Source organism: Chinchilla lanigera, unplaced genomic scaffold (genome assembly GCF_000276665.1).
Source record: "Chinchilla lanigera isolate Chin_1 unplaced genomic scaffold, ChiLan1.0 scaffold00003, whole genome shotgun sequence".
In the NCBI taxonomy this organism is placed as follows: Eukaryota; Metazoa; Chordata; class Mammalia; order Rodentia; family Chinchillidae; genus Chinchilla; species Chinchilla lanigera.
In genome coordinates, this window is record NW_004955404.1 from 2,096,681 (window position 1) to 2,114,440 (window position 17,760).

At 63.1% G+C, this 17,760-nt stretch overlaps 1 protein-coding gene across 1 annotated transcript in view; it reads right to left on the reverse strand.

Moving 5' to 3' along the window:
- Col4a2 (collagen, type IV, alpha 2) overlaps nt 1-17,760 on the reverse strand; it is a gene marked incomplete at its 5' end in the record, with an annotated part of 85,896 nt that overhangs the window by 4,497 nt on the left and 63,639 nt on the right. Inside the window, 22 exons of the mRNA XM_013516801.1 lie at nt 50-148; nt 229-390; nt 1,424-1,540; nt 1,959-2,084; nt 2,850-2,921; nt 3,612-3,719; nt 4,437-4,544; nt 4,703-4,777; nt 5,111-5,174; nt 5,528-5,709; nt 5,917-6,039; nt 6,898-7,041; nt 7,232-7,402; nt 8,195-8,356; nt 10,574-10,795; nt 11,473-11,580; nt 11,833-11,889; nt 13,292-13,351; nt 13,707-13,908; nt 14,679-14,785; nt 14,872-14,944; nt 17,501-17,658. Coding sequence (XP_013372255.1) covers nt 50-148; nt 229-390; nt 1,424-1,540; nt 1,959-2,084; nt 2,850-2,921; nt 3,612-3,719; nt 4,437-4,544; nt 4,703-4,777; nt 5,111-5,174; nt 5,528-5,709; nt 5,917-6,039; nt 6,898-7,041; nt 7,232-7,402; nt 8,195-8,356; nt 10,574-10,795; nt 11,473-11,580; nt 11,833-11,889; nt 13,292-13,351; nt 13,707-13,908; nt 14,679-14,785; nt 14,872-14,944; nt 17,501-17,658 — 2,700 coding nt within the window. The remainder of the gene's footprint in view (nt 1-49; nt 149-228; nt 391-1,423; nt 1,541-1,958; nt 2,085-2,849; nt 2,922-3,611; nt 3,720-4,436; nt 4,545-4,702; nt 4,778-5,110; nt 5,175-5,527; nt 5,710-5,916; nt 6,040-6,897; nt 7,042-7,231; nt 7,403-8,194; nt 8,357-10,573; nt 10,796-11,472; nt 11,581-11,832; nt 11,890-13,291; nt 13,352-13,706; nt 13,909-14,678; nt 14,786-14,871; nt 14,945-17,500; nt 17,659-17,760) is intronic.

Genomic DNA, 17,760 nt, shown 5'->3' on the forward strand with positions numbered 1-17,760 from the left:
TGCCCGCAGGAAGGGCCGGGCCCGGGCACCTGGCCTGCTAGCCACTCACCGGGAAATCCCTGGTCTCCTTTGGGTCCCTTGGGGCCTCTGTCGCCCACAGCCCCGGTGGGCCCGGTATTGCCCATTAGGCCGGGTTCGCCCCGGGGCCCTGTGGAATAGAGGGCACAGGGTCAGGGCACGTCTCTCACGGGGTGCCCTCGCCTCCACCCCAGCGCCCGCGCCAGTCACCTTTCTCTCCCGGGACACCGAACACGCCTGGCCGGCCCTGGGGCCCTGGGTCTCCGACCCATCCCTTGGTCCCTGGGACGCCTGGAGCACCGGCACTCCCAGTGTCCCCTTTGCTTCCAGGCAGGGCGGCGGGGCCGGGGGGGCCCTGGGGGCCTGGGTAACCTGTGGGCGACAGTCGGGAAGGCAGTTTAGACAGACCCGGCCGCTGCCGCTGCAGCCAGCTGGAGGCCAGGCGCTTGGGGCTGGCTCCACCAGTGTGCAGTGCTGGGTCTCTCGGCGACTATGTTTTTGTAAAAAGTTGCGGAGACCTAGAATTGCCCACGTTAACCATCGTTAGGTACGTAGCTCAGTGGCATCTCGCACGCTCCACTGTTGGCAGACATCGCACTGTCTCTCTCCAGGCTTTTATCTCATTTTTTTGAGACAGAGTCTCGCTATGTAGCCCAGGCTGGCCTTGAACTCATGGCAACCTTCCTGCCTCAGCCTCCTGAGCGCTGGGATAGCATGTGTGCATCATTACACCCGGCTAGATCTCCAGAGCTTCTTATTGTTCTGGAGTCCAAGACCGAGATCCACGCTCTGTTCACATTAAGTACTAATTCTGCAACAGCCACGGCCCCTCACCCTGGGCCATTCTACTGCCTGCTGCATTGACTTGACCATCCTGGGGGCCTCACATGAGTGGAACCATATGGTGCTTGTGCTTGTGTGACTGCCTTATCTGAGTATCTGGGCCTCTGGGCTCATCCATGTTGTATGAGCGTGTTGGTGTGTCTTCCCTTTTGAAGGCTGTGTAATACTCCACTGTGCATGACACATCTTAGTTTACTCCTTCATCTGTGGATGGACCCTGGGGCTACTCTCCTCCCTGGCCGTCCTGACCAGTGCTGCCGTGGTTACTGATGCACAGCTGTTGATGGGTCCCTTGTCTCTACGCCAGCTCTTCTGAGCCCTCAGCGGCTGTGCGGCTGGGAAATGTGCACCAAACCCAGCAGCTGAGCGAGGAGGGCCACCACTGCCCATCCGAGTACCAGCCCTAGTATCATGGGCGCGCCCTGCGCTCGGGTCCCCGGGGGCTGCGTCGTGGAGGGGATGGAGAGGACAGGGGACGCGTGGGACACCGTGGGAGACAGAAGGGTGGGCCACCGGGTCAGCGGAGCCACTGCCGAGGCCCCGCCCACCCCGTCCTGCTCACCTTTCAGGCCGAAGATCCCTGGCGACCCGGTGTCCCCGGGCAGCCCGGAGATGTTGGACGCAGGGCTAATGCCGGGGAAGCCTTGTATCCCGGGTCTCCCTGCTGGGCCTCGCTCCCCTGAAGACAGAAGGGCTGTGCTCAGTGCCAGCACCAGCGTTCCTCTCCGCTCCCAGGCTGCCGGCCCCAAGGCCCCGTGCCACGCAGGGCGCGCCAGACGGTGACCTGGGCGCAGGCCCCGGAGGGAGGAGCGTGGGGCCCACTGGGCAGCGCCTTCTGCTCGGGGACACCAGCGTGCCAGGCCCCAGGTGCCCACGGGGGCTGCCCCTGCCCCGGGCCCTGGTGACCACACCAGACTCTGCCCTCTGACTCCGCTGGCCTCTGGGGCTCGCCCTGCTGCTGCCACCCTCTCTCGCTGTCCCCCTCAGACCCTGGGGCACGGAGGGGGCTTCAGAGGGGCCCCAGCCACACACCAGGGGGGACAGTGACCAACGCCAGGCACCTGCAAGGTCACATGCAGCCCTGGGTGGCGTCTTACCTGGAGCTCCCTGCTCGCCCTTCTGTCCAGGGACGCCCGTGGGCCCTGGGGAGGAGTTGGGCTCTCCGGGGTCACCTCTGTCCCCGATGGGGCCGGGAAAGCCTGGGTCTCCGGGCATGTCAGCACCTGCGGGGCACAAACACAGCAGTGGTGATGTGCGCGGCCATGCCAGGGTGACGGTCGGCGGACTCAGGAGTCCGGGGCCGGGCAGCCCTGGGACCCGTCCCTGCGCTGAGCTCTGCGTCAGCGTCCGTGACCCGAGGGTCCTGTAGAGGGCAGGGGACCCGCGCTCCAGAGGAGAAGCAGGTCCCCCGGGGTCGCGTGCCGGCTAATGCTGCGCTTCGGTGGGTTGTGAGAACTCGGCGCGCCTGCACTCCCCGGCCACTGTCACAACGCGAGGATCTCCCGCATGCCCCCACCAGAACTGGAGATGCCCGTTCCCGGAGCGAGTGTGCGAATTTACCACACTGCTCGTGCGTGCAGGCGGGGGCTCGGTTACAGACGCGCCCCGGGGGTACGTGTGAGCGACAGGCACAGGGTTTGGGCGATGTTCTCCTCCCGTCTAAGTGTGTTCTGACTGCTCTGCCATGAGGTAGGAGCCGTAGCGCCCTCTGTAGGGAACGGATGCCCCTTGAGACCGAGATGCTAAGGGAAATAGCTCAGACACACGCGCCTCGGTACCCTGGGTTTCCCTTGTATGAGTGAAGAGCAAAATAACAGAGATAGTAGGCAGTGGGGAGACGCATGCACCCCAACAGAAATTGACGAGGTATCTGAACGTCATTTTTCTGCACTGGACCTGGCTGGCTCCCCTGCACTGAAGGGGAAAGGGTACGCAGGAGCCCCGCCCAGCCCCAGCCCGCCAGCCGCGACGCTGCGCCGCCCGCTTACCTGGGGACCCGGGGGAGCCCTTGGGGCCCGGCAGGCCATGCAGTCCGCTGATGCCGCGCAGTCCTGGGAAACCTGTGGGGCCTCAGGGCAGTCACCAAGGGAGGCGGGAGGGCGCTGCTGGTGGGGCACCCTTGGGACTGTTCACGTGGCACCGCCCTCTGCCATGCCCCGGGGCCCATGCCAAGTGCTGTTTGCACAGGTACGGTCAGACTCCCTTCAGCCAGCAGCCAGGACCTGGGTGCTGCGTCCCTCCCTGCGGCCTCCCTTGGCCCGGAACTGTGTAGTTTCTTTCTTTCTTTTTCTTTTCTTTGAGATACGGTCTCCCTCTGTAGTCCGGAACTCACAGTGAACCTCCTGCCTCAGCCTCCTCAGTGCTGGGACTGCAGGTGTGCCGTATGTGATTCTAAAAGTCTGCTTGGCACATAGCCTAGCATTCATTATTCCCAGTCTCTCTGAATGTCTGAGGAGAAACATTTCTACTTTTTATTCTCATTTATTTTTTGAGACAGGGTCTCACTGTGTTTTCTAGGTTGGTCATGAATTTGCAGTCCTCCTGCCTCAGCCTCCCAAGAGCTGGGATGATAGGCTTGTGCCACCGCACCCTGTGACACAGCATGAGGTGGCAGTGTGTGGCTTGGCCCATGGCACTTCTTGGGCTGATGGGGGCATCCTTAATTCCGAGCAAGCAGGGGCCAGGCCTTGTGACCCTCCCAGGCACACTGTCCCGAGCAGCCCCACGCAGGTCCCCAGGGGTCACCTCACCTGGCAAGCCTGGCATGCCGGGCCAGCCATCGTCTCCTTTCTGCCCGGGGAATCCGATCTGTCCTGGGTCCCCCTGCGGCCCCTGAAGCCCCGTTAGTCCCGGGAAACCTGCAAGGAGACGGTATTAGTTCAGAGCCCACAGGAGACCCTGGAGGCCCGGGGAGCTCATCCTGACACAGGGGCTGCAGCTACAAGAGAAACTGGAAACTGCCCTTGTCCCATCCGCAGAGCTGTGACCCAGGGACCGCCCTCAGGTTCAGCGGGGTCAGCTCAGCCTTGCTAAGAGAAAGCAGTGTGTGTGTGCGCGCGCGCGTGTGTGTGCGCGTGCCTGTGTGTTGTGACACTGGGGACTGAACCCCAAGACTTTGCCCTGAGCTGCACCCTCAGCCCTTTTTATTTATTTGTTTATTTATTTTTTTGAGATAGGACCTCACTGAGCTGCTGAGTTGCCCTGGCTGCACGTGAACTTGAGACCCTCCTGCCTCAGCCTCCAGAGTTCTGTGTGTTTTTCTATTCTTGCCCTATCATGGTGGTGCATGAGAGTCACCTCCGAGCCAGGGTGCAGGGTGCACAGAGGGACAGTGGTGGCCGCAGCGCAGCTGGGACTGTCCACAGGTGGCTTCCTCCACTGACCTGGCACCCTCGGAGGCCAGTGGGTGGACCAGCCCACGAGAGCCCCCCACACTGCGACGGGGTGTGGCTCGGTCCAGACTGCTGCCGGCCACCGCCCAGCTCCCCTCCTGACTGAACCTGGATTAGGCAAGTGGGTGCGGCAGGAGGAGGGCCTGGCGGAGCGGGGTGCAGAGGACGCGGGTGCCGCCTCACCTGTCTGTCCTTTGATTCCAGGCGGACCCTGGGGTCCAGCCAGGCCCGTGATGCCAGGGAAGCCGACCTCACCCTGGGTGCCTCTTTCTCCGAAGAATCCCTTCAGACCTGGAACACAGCGGGCAGCTTGGAGCGCACCTCTCTGCTGGGCACCAGGCCGGGTGGGAAGACTCGGCCGGCGCCCACAGGCTCACACAGAAGGCCACACGCCGGGGCTGTCGGGGTCACGGGGGCTGGGCGTGGTGGAAGGGGAAGGTGCTGCGTACCCGGGGTCCCGGTGACGCCTCGCTCTCCCTTCAGGCCTGGGCTTCCGGGTAGGTTGATGGTGTCCCCAATGTCCCCTGTCACGGGAGGAAAGTTGGGTAAGAAGAGGCCTCCGGGAAGGAGGGGATGGGTTTTGCTCCTCCTGTTGTCCCTAATGTTTTGCTTTGCTTTGTTTCATTATTTTGAGACAGAGTCTTGTTACGCTGCCCAGATTGGCCTCGAACTCATGGAGAAGCTCCTGCCCCAGCCTCCCGAGGGCTGGGATGACAGGCCTGCGCCACCACGCCCAGCATCCCCTGACCGTAAGGAGAACAATGGCTTCCAGAGGATCTGCAGGTCCAACACCGCCCCGGGCCCAGGAGCCTGTGCTGGGACGCCCGGCTGGCCCTGTCCGAGCCGCCGACACTCACCGAAGTCCCCAGGCTGGCCGACCTCCCCGTACAGGCCTGTTCTTCCCTGAGTGCCCTTGTCCCCCTGCGGAAAAGCCCAAGGAAACAGCTTAGGCAGGGAGGTGAGTCGGGGGCGGCTCAGAAGGGTCCCGGTGCCTCACGCCATGTGCACAGCAGCACCGGAGGTTGGTGAGGGCCTCGCCCAGGCCGGGGTCACACAGGGAGGGCCTGTCCCGGACTCCAGCTCCGATCCCATGAAACCACAGCCGCCTCGCACCATGCACCACGGGCCCATGCAAGGGCGCTGCTACCCTGAGCCACTGTGGTCCAGGATGGCCTGAGCTGGCTCTGCATCGGCCTCTTGGCCACTGCCACCCTAGTAGATGCCACCCAGGGCAGAGGAGCCCTTGGGGCAGGCTGAGAAGGCCCTGCACTCACCCGGCTGCCTGTGAAGCCTGGGAAGCCGATGATCCCGGGCGGGCCGACCACGCCGGGGAAGCCCGGCAGGCCGGGGGAGCCAGGTAGGCCGATGTCGCCTTTGATGCCTTTGATGTAGCCTGGCCTTCCGGGCAGCCCTGGGACTCCTGCCTGCCCTGGGACCCCCGGCATGCCTTGGACACCTGCAGGAAGACCCGGGTGCCCCATCAGTGGGGAAAGCGCCCTGCAGTCTGGGCAGCACCCGTTTCCCCAGGGCCACACAGCTCAGAACGAGGGCTCCGGGTGCTCAGGCGTCAAAGGGGCCCACAAGCCCTGGCGTGGACACCTGGGTGAGGGTGGGTTGGGGCCTTGGGCCAGCGCAGCAGTGGGCTGGGCACAGGGAGCCTCACCTTTCAAGCCCAGGTGGCCTTTCAGCCCCATGGGCCCTTCGTCGCCTTTCTCTCCCTTAATGTACTTCATCCCCGGCAGGATGACGGGAGGAGGGCCTGGGGGGCCGGGGTCCCCGCGGGTGCCTGGAAGAAAGCAGAGGCCGTCACTTCCTGGGACCTCAGATGCAGGGCAAAGGTGGAGCAGGCCCTCGGTCTCGGCGGTGCCCCTCCGGAGTCTCCGGGCCACGCGGCTCCAGCCCAGTGCCCGGGTCCAGAGTCACCCTTGCGGGTCGGACGAGCCAGCCTGGCTCTGGGGCGCAGCGTCGGGCGGTGAGTCTGCCCCCCGCAGGGACACCCTGGCCCTCCTGCCCTCCCCGCCTCAGCGTGCTGGGCAGCGGGTCACGGCGCAGTCCGTTCCACGGCCCCGTGGGCCTCCTTGTGCGGCTACTTTAGCCTCCGAATTTCCTCGGCACATCAGTGACCCACGCACACCCGTGCCGACAGCCGCGCACGCACAGCAGCGCATCCTGATACGGTGAGGGAAGCGTGCAGCTCACACACGGGGCAGCACACGGGCCACACGGAGGCGTAGACCCGCGTCCCGTGTGGGGCACGGAGCACCCCGGACCGATGCTGAGAGCAGTGAAGCACGTAGCTCGGATGTCTCGGGGTTTCTCCCGTGTGAGAAGCCCGCACGTGAACAGGGGGCAAATAAAGATGGATAACAGGAAACAGCTGGATCTTTGCAGGGGGAGGGGCTGAGCAGAGGGGAAGGGTGTGGGGAGGGGATACAAAGGGAACAAAGACGCCGTGTGCACGGACAGCTCCCCGAGAGCAGCGGGACGACGCAAACGCTGCTAATGACAGTGCCAATGCCAGCAAAGCCCTGAGGTCAGGACTGTCCCCCGACTCCGGGACCACCCAGGGGTGCTGCCGGCTGTCTCCTCCTTGTCCTGGTTCCCGCTTCCCCAAGGCGGTGGGGACCCCGTGTAGTGTACATACCTTTCCCGCCACGCTGGCCGGGCGGGCCCCTCACACCGGGCAGCCCAGAAAGCCCGGCCTCGCCCTTGGTGCCCGGGAGCCCCGGCCTTCCCTTGAGCCCGATCATGCCCTGGAAGCCGTCCATGCCTGGCGAGCCTCTGTCCCCTGGAGTGAAGGAGGGTGGCCGTTAGTGGGAGCCGGGCGTGGGGACCCGGCAGGCCCACGTCTGACGTGCAGCACGGGGACAAGCGCGGCAGGGCAGCCGGTCTGCAGCCGGACGCGGGGAAGGACAGAAGGAGGTCCCGGGTCCCTCGGGGACTGGACAGCAGCCTGGGTGTCGTCAAGGCCCGGTTACCTTTTCGCCCGGGGCTGCCGGGCATCCCAACCATTCCTTTAAACCCGGGCGTTCCTGGTTGGCCCCGATCGCCCGCTGCGCCCGCGTCGCCTCTGTCCCCAGCGAGACCTTTCATCCCCACAGGGCCTGGGGCGCCTGTGTCACCGGGGTCGCCCCTGTCCCCGGGCAGACCTGGCAGGGCGGGAAGGCAAAGCTCAAGGCGGTGCGGAGAACTCTCCTCGGGGGCCAAGGCGCAGTCTCACATGCTTTCCTCGGAAGGGAGGGAGGGTCAGGAGCCCCAGGCCTGGGAACAGAGCTGTCGGGGGAGGGCAAGGGGCGCCGGGCAGCGCCGGCCCTGGCAGGGACTTGGTCTCCAGGGTTGGAGGGGCTGCCCGTCCTGAGCTCCAGGTCCCCGCTGGCCGCGCCTGCCCCCTCCTGTCTGCACCTGCCCAGTCACCTCGCTGTCCCGACCTCGTGCGCCCCGGCCTGCTGCCGTCCTCGGTCTCACACTGGACCCCACCGCCAGCTGCCTGCCGCTTCCTGAAGGCCCCACTGCCCTTCTCTGCTAAAGCCACCAGCGGCTGCTTTCCCTCAGCTGCCCCCAGCCCTCAGCTCGGCCTCCAGAACCTGCTACACCCGAGGTGGAGGGCTGCTCGAGTTCAGGAGTTCCAGACCGGCTGGGGCAATGTTCCCGATGTTCCCCCTGCCTGAACTGTCTGGGGGTACTCAGCACCTCCTCCAGGTCCCCCTCTCCAACCTGGACTGCTGGATTTGGACTTTTTCTGTGGGAACTTCTTTTTTCTCTAGTAAAATCTTCCCCAGACCCCCTGTATACCCAACAGGCAAAAGGAGGAGCCCGTTTCTCGGGCTGTTTAAATTCTCGGTGAAACACGCGTCTTGAGTTTGGAACTGGCAGCAGCTCTTGGGGGTTCCTGTGAGGAAGTCTGAGGCCCCCTCCCCTCCCTGGGGCCCTCAGACTCCTACCTTCCCTGCCCGGGACACCGGGCAGCCCCAACGGCCCCTCTGGGCCGGGAGCTCCTGGGAATCCGTGCAGTCCTGGAGGTCCCGGCAGTCCCTGCTGGCCGGAGGGTCCTGGGAAGCCCAGCTGGCCCTTCAGCCCCGGCATCCCGGGCATCCCCTGGCTCCCTGTGGGCACGGAGAAGACAGTGGTGAGGCCGGGGCACCGTCTGGCAGCAGAGGCGCCGCCCTCCTGGGTCAGGCGGCAGAGCGCGTCTCAGGGCCTGGGCTCCGGGAAGTCTGGACACAGGAGGGGCAGGGGCTTGGACCCTCACCCCGCGGCGGTCACTGACAATCCGGCGAGTTTCCTGCCTGCCTTGTCTAGTCCTCTAAACGCACACACACGCACGCACACGCGCACGCACAGAGGGAGGGAGGGCCGCAGAGTCGCAGCGCAATAAACGCCATTGGCATCGGCTCTTTCCACTGGGCGTCCCCAGCATTTTACCGCATTTGCACACATTCCCTGCCGACATTTCAGCGACTCTGAATAAATAGCCCGAGTCGGGGCTTGGTACACAGACCACCCACGCGGCTGGCGATTTCCTTAGGGAAGCGGCCCAGAGGTCGACCTAGTGGTCAAAGCAAATACTTTCCCCAATCACCCCGACTCCAGCAAGTGCACCAGTTCTCCATCTACCCTGTTTTCTCCGGCACTGAGCCTGAAGTTCAGACAAAACCAGAGAGTCGGCTGCAGCAGAGGGAGGAGGTTCCCGGGCTGTGTCCGTTCGCACATTTCTTATGAGCACCATTCCTTCTAGTGTTTGCGTTTTGGTGCAGTGTTTGTTCTTTGCTTGGGCTTCCCTTTGGAGACTCTGATATTTTTCTTATAGGTCTGAGAAGTTCTTGGGGGAGGGATACTAACGGCATACACCTTCTAGTCTGGGGGCACAACTATTTCACTTTTGCTGATAAATTTTTGTTTTTGTTTTTGTTTTTGCCTTTTGAGATGGTCTTGACAGGTAATCCAGGCTGGTCTCAAACTCACAGTGATCCTCCTGCTTCAGCCTCCCAAGTGCTGGGATTACCTGTGTGTGCCACTACGCCTGGACAAATGTTTTGTTTTTAATGTGTAGAATTTTAGCATTTGCCCACACACTTTGTACACTTTGTGCTTGTGTGTCTGTGCGCCTCTATAGGAGCGTGGCAGGGCACAATCGACCCCCAGGAACAGCTCGTCACCGGGACCTGCGCAGGTCTGAGCCTGACGGAGGCCTCAGGGTGCACAGCGCCCAGTGGGGTCTGGTGCGCCCCCAGGAGGACATGTGCCAGGCTGCGAACACTGCGGCTGAGGACTTGGGCCGCCGCGGCCAGCACTGGGCGGGTGGCAGGGCTTTTGCCCTTCGTGCTGTGGTCATTTCTTTGAGCGGACTTGTTCCGGGTGGTTTCCATTTACAGAACCACTGGAAAAGCAGCTGCCTGGCACAGCCCGGCCCACTCTGGTCTGGGCCGCGGGCGGTGACTGTCCAGACAGCTCTGTGGAGAAGCACAGCACCCACCTGCGTGTCCCTGCCACTGAGCTCCGGCTGGAGCAGGACCGGCCCCGCCGCCCGCCCCACTGTGAGATCACGTGTGGGTGATGAGTGCTTATCGTGCGTGTGTGTGTGCGCGTGTGTCATGTATGCGTGTGAGGCCCTGTCTGTGTGCACCTGTGCACGCTGCCGCCCCAGCCTCCTCCTTCCTCTCTCTGGGCCACGCTCCTGTCCCCCCAGCTGGGGAGCTGGTCAGCCCAGCTGTCATCAAAATCGCTGCCCTGTGTGCTCCCTTCCCTTGTGGGGACACGGACAGACTCCTCCAAAATGCCAGTCCCGCCCTGAGCTCCTCGGGCTCCTGGCTGCCCGTCAGGGTCCAGGCTGCCCCGGCTATGGTCACACTGCAGGACACTGGCTGCGCTGCAGAGCTGGGGAGGGCACGCTCCCGGCCGGGGTGGGCGGGGCGGAGGGGACCGAGACAGTGCCATCTGAGACACCGTCTCTGTCAGGGCGAGCGGGGCTCAGTGCCAGGTGTGGAGACGGCAGGCCCCGTCTCCCTCACCAGGCACCACCGCGCGGGGTGTCGTGAACGGCAGCACAGTGAGCCGTGTGCGTTTCGGCCCCAAGCCCTGTGCCCAGCATGGGGTGCCTGGGATCGTGCAGGCTGGGACTGGACGGCGGCCCCGGGCAGCACAGCGCAGGGTGGGTTGCGAGGTCTCCAGGCCGTGCTCTGCTGGCCGCTCCAGGTGACTGCAGCAGTGACACACGGCACAGAGAGGGAGGACGCAGCTGGCGGCAGTCCCTGCTCACCGCTCGCCAGGCTCCACGGGGCGCTCCTGACGGGGACATCCCCCCCCTGAGATGTGGGACTCACCTCTGAATCCAGGGGCTCCTTGCTCTCCAGGGACGCCTTTCAGGCCAGGGTGTCCAGGCAGCCCAGCGTCCCCCCGGGGCCCGGGCTGGGCCCCCAGGACCTCTCCGGGAATGCCCCTGTCCCCAGGGGCCCCTGCAGGGCCTGGCAGGCCATTAGGGCCCTGGAATCCGTCGGGGCCAGGGAGGCCCACCGCACCTTTGGATCCTCGGGGTCCCATGAACCCTAAAAGGAAACAGGGGCCCCTTAGCCTAGGTCAGCGTTGTCACCTGAGCCGGTGCCGGGAGGAGGCTGGAAACGCTGGGGCCGGGCGGTCACAGCGTCCTTCTCCCCACTGCCCTCCCCGCTGCCCTCCGGCGTCCAGGCCTGCCCTGGAACAGCCAGGCAGGACATCCGGGACGCGTGTGGCCCGGTCCTCCTCCCCGTGCTTGGAACACCAGCCTCCTGCGTGTGCAGGGGGCGGGCGGGGGGAGGGACATCTCAGGGAGTGATGGGAGCCCGAGGGGGACGGCGCCCTCTGCATGCCCCGCGAGTGCCACGCGGCCCACACTGGGACATGGAGATACGGGGACACGGCCCACATGGGCCATTCTGCCTTCTCGTGGCCTCTCTGAGTCTGAGATCGGCCTGGATGATGGCAGGGCCGCGGGGCTCGCAGGGTGCTCACAGGCAAGGCAGCCGGGTTTGCTCAGGGGAAAGGCTTCCCCGGCACCGGCCGCCTGTTTCCCGTGGGACCAGGCGGTGTTTTCCACAAACGCAGCGCAGTGTGGCTGGGATGAGGTCAGGCGTGCTCTGCCTCCCCGTGACAAGGACAGCAGCTGCCATCGAGGGCCTGTGCTGTGGAAACGGCTGCTCTGAACAAAGACACCAGAGCCACCCACGCGGCCTTCCCCACAAGTCACCTGGGGGTCCCGGGAACCCTTCGCGGCCTGGGTCTCCGGGGAAGCCCTTGAGCCCTCGTGGTCCGTCCTCTCCGGAGAGTCCAGGGGCCCCTCTGGGGCCTTTGTCACCTGGACACCAAAAAAACAGCAACCCACGTTAGTCCCACGGGGGCGGAGGGGGTATGGCCCACAGCAGCACCTCTGGGCTTGCAGAGCGACTTTTCTGGGTGCCTGAGTCTCCCATCAGCTGGGGGGCAGCCTGGTGTCTGTCTCCACACACAGCCCTCCCCACAGAGGGCCAGAGTCCGCTCTGGGGTGTGGGATGCTGGATCTTGCCGCACCTGAGGTCCAGGTACGCAGGGGCTGGGGACAGCACATTACCTGGGGCCCCAGGAGGGCCGGGCAGGCCGGGCGATCCCTTGGGGCCTCCGACGCAACCTGGGGAGGGAGAGGAGCTGAGCACCTGCCACAGGAGTCCCGTGCAGATGAATGAGCCACCCCTGGATGACCAGTCACCCCGAGGCTTAATTAATCTTGGGTCTGATGTAAGTTTAATTCCATTGTATCATGAAATCCAGATTAGCATAAGGTACAAATACAGCCGGTCCTATCAAGAGCAAAGTGGTTCTGCAGTGACCAATGCTTCCTGTCCTCTCGAGGACCACAGCCTCAGCACAAATAAATCGGGTGGCTCTAGCTGGTCTCTGTGGATGCCATCCTGCGACCCAGGAATGTCTATCAGCAGGTGGAGATACCTTGCAATTGCAAAAGGAATTCTTTGGGCTTTTTCTTTTTCGTTTTTTTGAGGCACAGTCTTCTGATGTATTCCAAGCTGGCCTTGAACTCACTAAGTAGCCTAGGCTGGCCTAAAACTCATGGTGATCCTCCTGCCTCAGCCTCCCGAGGGCTGGGATGACAGGTTTGCGCCACCACACCTGGCCTGGACTTCTCTCTTGTGCCTCTGAGCTCTCTCAGAATTGAGTGCAGCCACACCGTGGAGGTGAGCGGGCTCCCAGTGGCCTGAGGTCTAAGCTGGGACAGGGTTTTAGCCTCCCCGACACCGTCATTTTCTTCCTGGTGGCACAAGCTTGTGGGGCCCGACTTGGGCCTCAGCCTTTCCGGAGAGAAGGGAGTCCGCCGAGGGGACCTGTCTATACCTCTGTCCCTACCAGCCTGCGATCTGCACAGGACACAGCGTTTGCAAACCACTCTGAGCGCGGTGGACCCCAGAGGTGAGGCGTCTTTCCGTGCAGAATGTCCCCACTGCAGCTGGGCAGCCCCAGCCCAGCCTGTGGCCACACTGCTTTGCGGTTCCCGGGGCCTCAGAGCTGCACCCTGCACTCCCCGCACCGTCCTCCAGCCCGGCCTTCGCCTGCGCTGCACACCCACTGCCCAGAGCCGGGAGCGTCGGGGCCGAGCGCCTGAGCTGGAAACCCCTCCTCTGTCTCCACAACCCCGCGGGCTCGCCCCTCGCCTGTCTGTGGCCCTTAGCTCGTGGTCCCCTCCTGTCACTCGCACCCCTGTGCCCCCCCCCATCCCCTGGTCCTTCCTGGTGTCCACTCCCGGCCAGAATCCTCGTCTTTCCCCCGTGAGCGGAGTCGGGCCCCGCCTTCCGCAAGGACAAACCCAGGCCAGTCTCTTGTGAGCGCACCGCCGGCTTCACCCGGCACCGCGCAGGGCAGCCCGTGTCTGTCTGTGGGCGCCTCTCGAGGACGAGCACTTGGGGTCTTCCCGTCCCTCGACTCTGGGCGGAAGCAGACGACACTGGCCACTTCTGGGCATTGCCCGCTGCCACGAGTCCACGCTGTGCCGGCCTGGGCCACCTCCCTCCACAACGTACCTGGCTGCACGGACTCCTGTCTGTCACCTCCGATGGGCCTCTTCACGCCTGTGTCACAGTCTGGGGAGACACCGGGAAAGGTGAGGTGGCTGGGAACTGCGGGACGCCCCGCCTCACATGTGCATGAATGCGTGAGTGCGAGTGTGTGTGTGAGCGGGGTTCTGGGCAGGCCAGGGTGCAGGCAGGGAGCTGAAGGCGACCAGGGAGCTGAAGGCAGGGAGCTGAAGGCTGAAGCCTGTGTGTCCAGGAGAGCAGGGGCGGGCCAGGAAGCCCTGTGGGTATTGTCCCACACGCCTAGCACCAGTGCGGCAGTGCCGGGTCCTTGCCAGACTCCTGGGGACACTCGTGGGCAGAGCATGGGGGGGCCCTGGCCAGGATCTGCACCCCGGGGAGTCGCAGGGCAGCTCCCTCATACCTGTCTGTCCTGGGCTGCCTTGGGGGCCGGGAGGACCGGGCAAGCCCGGGGGCCCGGGGAACCCTGCGTCTCCGGGGAAGCCCTGCTCGCCCTTGGGGCCCGGCAAGCCCAGTCCTGGGGGTCCCATCTCTCCTGGGACACCCTTGGCTCCAGGAACTCCCGGGTAACCAGCGTCTCCTGGGGTGCCTTTGATGCCATCGCCCTGTGAGAAATTCCAGGTTATCTCAAAATAAGACCAATGTCACAAGCAGCCCCGCCTTCCACCCGTCCCTGGGACAGAGCAGGGCCACCGGCCCCCGCCTGGCTCTACGGGCCAGGCAGCACCACCACTGAGCCCCAGCCTGGCCCTGCGCAAATTTTATTCTGAGGCAGTGTCTCGCTACGTTGCCCGGGTTGGCCCCCAACTCGAAATTTTCCTGCCTCAGCCGCCGAAGTGCACGCCCCAGAATTACAGGCTGCCCACACCTGGCTCAGACAGGCTTCTTAAGAAGCAGATCACAGAGCCACCTGAGTCCTCCGGCCACAGGACACCGTGTGGTGTATAGCCATCCCAGGAGACGAGACCCACAGGAAGGCAGAGGTGCGGGCTGCGGGGCCCGAGACAGAGTGGCCAGGAATCTTGCGAAGGGGTGCAGGAAGGGCGTGCAGGCTGCCTCCCCACTGACGCTGAGTCCCAACCTGCGTGGGGCCCACCGTGGACACAGGCAGAGCTGGGATCTGCTGCCGGTGGCAGAGCACTCTGCCCTTGAGGGCTTGCTCCACGTCGCACCACGAGGGATGTTTAATCTCCGACCTAAACGTGCCCTCAGGTGGCTTTCATGAGACTCACTGCCATTCCTGAAACCAAGTCCTCGTGCTTTCACCGTTCCCTTAAGACAGAACCTTCCTGTGCTACGCGTGCCGCGCTCCCGTGCCGAGCCCGAGGCCCTGGCGCCCTCGATCACGCATGACGGAGAGGAGAGCGCTACTCACAGGGGGGCCCGGAAGGCCGGGGAAGCCGTCCAGACCGTCACGGCCGGGGGTCCCGTCGTCACCTTTCATGCCGTGCAGGCCGGGGACACCAGGCTGTCCCTTCTCGCCTGCAAAGGGTCTGCGTGTGAGTCCACGCATACGGACCTCGCAGGAGGCCGAGCAGCCCCAGAGTCGCCGGCCACCAAGCACCCACCTTTGGTGGTGACCATCCTGGAATCGCCTTTTGCTCCCTTAGGGCCCGGGGCTCCGACGCTGCCGGGGGTTCCCTGCAGAAACAAGCACGTGGATGTGTGTGCCTCCTCCAGCCAGGGATGGAAGGTTCTGCGGCTCACACGGTATGTGGCTGTCACCTGTCCCCAAGCCCAGAGCGGCCCCGAAGAACTTTCCACAAGGCCAGGAATGCTGTGTCCTGCCAGTGGCCGTAGGGCCGGTGGACATTAGGCCCTGGGATTGAGCTGGTGGGGCCGAGGAACTGGATTTTCAATTATCTTTAAAATGCAAGTAATTAAAACGTAGTAGAAGTACCCTAGACTATTCCGAACTCCACGCCTGGGCGGGCGCCCTGACCACCACTTGGAGGCCGGGGCAAGAGGCAGGTGCCCTGTCCCCGCCCTGAGCAGCGGACTGTGGCAGCGCTTCACAAAGGTCCCCTGGATGCGGAGAAGCACTGCACTCAAACACAAGGTGGCTTCACGCCTGACTACAGTCACCGAGGTGCAGGCAGGCAACGAGCCCGCAAGCCTACGCGCTGAAATCCGTGGTCGGTCACCGTCGAGAACAGGACTACATTTCACCCACACCTTCCTTTGCAAAGTGATTTAAGGTGAAGGAAAACATACGAGGAAGAAGCCACTGCCGGGACATTCAAAGCGGAGGCGTACAGATGTGCATCGGCCGGCGTGGGACTGCGTTTAGTGTTTGTGAGTCGGGAGCGGGGAACCTGGGCCCCAGGGAACGGAATGTTGCGTGCCAGTGCCAGCTCTCGCCTCAGAAATTCCACAGGGGCTTGATGTATTGATTTGGCTCTTGGTGGGAAAGGGCGACATTCTCTTAGCCTCTCGCACACAGATGGCGCTCAGATGCGCTCTGGTCAGCGGATGGGCGGTGAATTTACTTACTGGTCAGCGCCTGCATTTTACACACCAGCAGTACGAACGTTAAAAGCAAACCAAAGGACAAGCCACAATTACAAGGAAGTCAGGCATTGGTACTGCAGTGGGGCTGCCAGGCACACAAACATACACGGAAACAGAGGACGACAAACACAGGCAGAGGCCTGACAGAGTCCCGAGGGCGTGGGTGTGACGTGGGACACTCGGGCGGCTGGGCACAAGAAAGGGGCCCTCTGGCTCTGGGAAGCTGCCGATTGCGCCGTGAGTGCCGAGGCCACTGCCAGGTTTGTCGGCGGAGTGCGTCGTCCTCGTGTGCTGTGCTCCTTCTGGAAACCTGAGCACCTGGTATGGCTCAGCAGCCACGGTCTGGAGATGATGTCAGTTGTTAAACTATGATAAAACCGAGCAACTGCTACTCTTTGCTGTGTTTTCCTGTTTGTTCTCTGGGAAAGCCCAGGACACGGTAGCCTGGTGACTCTGGCAGCCCCGCGTGGCCACAGTTTTCCTGAGTCAGATCTCCCAGAGTGCCCCTGGCTGAGTGGCCTGAGCGAACTTTTTCTTTATTGCTGGATATATAACACGACAGGCTTCTGGCTTTATATTTCTCCTGCAGTTCTCTTTGACACTAAAAAGATAAAACGTATAGTTGCTTTGCCCACATCTGAAATGGCTTTGGGAGCTCTGGTTAGTCTGAGCCGGCCCTGGGAGGAGGGACCCTGCATCCCGGCCACTTAGCTGGTCTGTTCCAGGGACCTAGGACAGGGAACTCACACAGTCCTACAAAACGGCTTCACATGAACTTGGAGGTCTCACTCTCTGACGGGTTAGGGAAGCCTTCATTCAGTGCTCAAACTGGAAGCGAATGCCCAGGCGGTAACATGTTCACGTTCAAAACGCTAGCAGGGTGTTTTTTGAGATGTAACTCAGACCACAAATTCACCAACTGAAAGCATAAAATCCGGTGGGTTTAGCGTTTCCACGAGGTTGCGCCATCACCGTTGGTGTCTAACTGTAGAACACTTTGTTTTTTGTTTTTGTGGTACTGGGGATCAAACTCAGGACCCTGTGCTTGCCAGGCAGGCGCTTGTGCCACTGAGCTATACCCCCAGCCCTGTAGAACACTTTCATCACCCAGTAAAGGGACCCCTCGTGCCACTCCGCACGGCACCGCAGCACGTCCACGGAGCCCGTCACGGTGAGGTCCCAGGGCGCGGACACCGTGGGTCGACAGTTTGCAAGCTGTGTGGCTTTAGCTCACAGCTCTCTTGGGCTTTAGCTCACAGCTCTCTTGGGTGTGGCTTTAGCTCACACCCGGGAGTGGCACGTCCGGGTGGGGAGCTAACCGGGTCTAACTTTCTGAGGATGCGCGAGGCCGGCTCTCTTCCACAGTGGCCGCGCCGAGAGTCTGTGAAGTTCACCCTGGAACACGTGGCTTTTTGGGGGGAGGTGCTGGGGATTGAACCAGAGCCCCTTGCTGAGCTGCGCCCTCAGTTCCTCTCCATTTTTATTTTAAGACAGGGTCTTGCTAAGGTGATAAGTTGCCTGGACTGGGCTGGAATTTGCGGTCCTCCTGCCTCTGCCTCCTAGAATGCTGGGGTCACTGGTCTGACCGTCAGTGCACGGGGTCCCCTGCCTTGCTGGCCAGAAGTCCTTGGAACACCGGCCTGGGAGCCTACTAAATATGGCCACAAGAGGGCGCTGCTTTCTCACCTTGAACCCTGGGAACCCAGGGATGCCATGCTGGCCTGGGTCTCCTGGCTCCCCTTTTCTGCCGGGCTCCCCGTTGGCACCTGGGAAACCTTTGAGTCCTGGCAGCCCTGGAAGAGGGATGAACTGATCTCCGCCACATCTGCAGTCCCCGGTGTCACCTGCAGAGCGTGGGAGAAGACGCGTCGTGTCTGCACACAGGCAAGGTCTTGCTAGGTAGCCGGGCTGGCCTGCATCTCGCAGCCACCCTCCTGCCTCAGCCT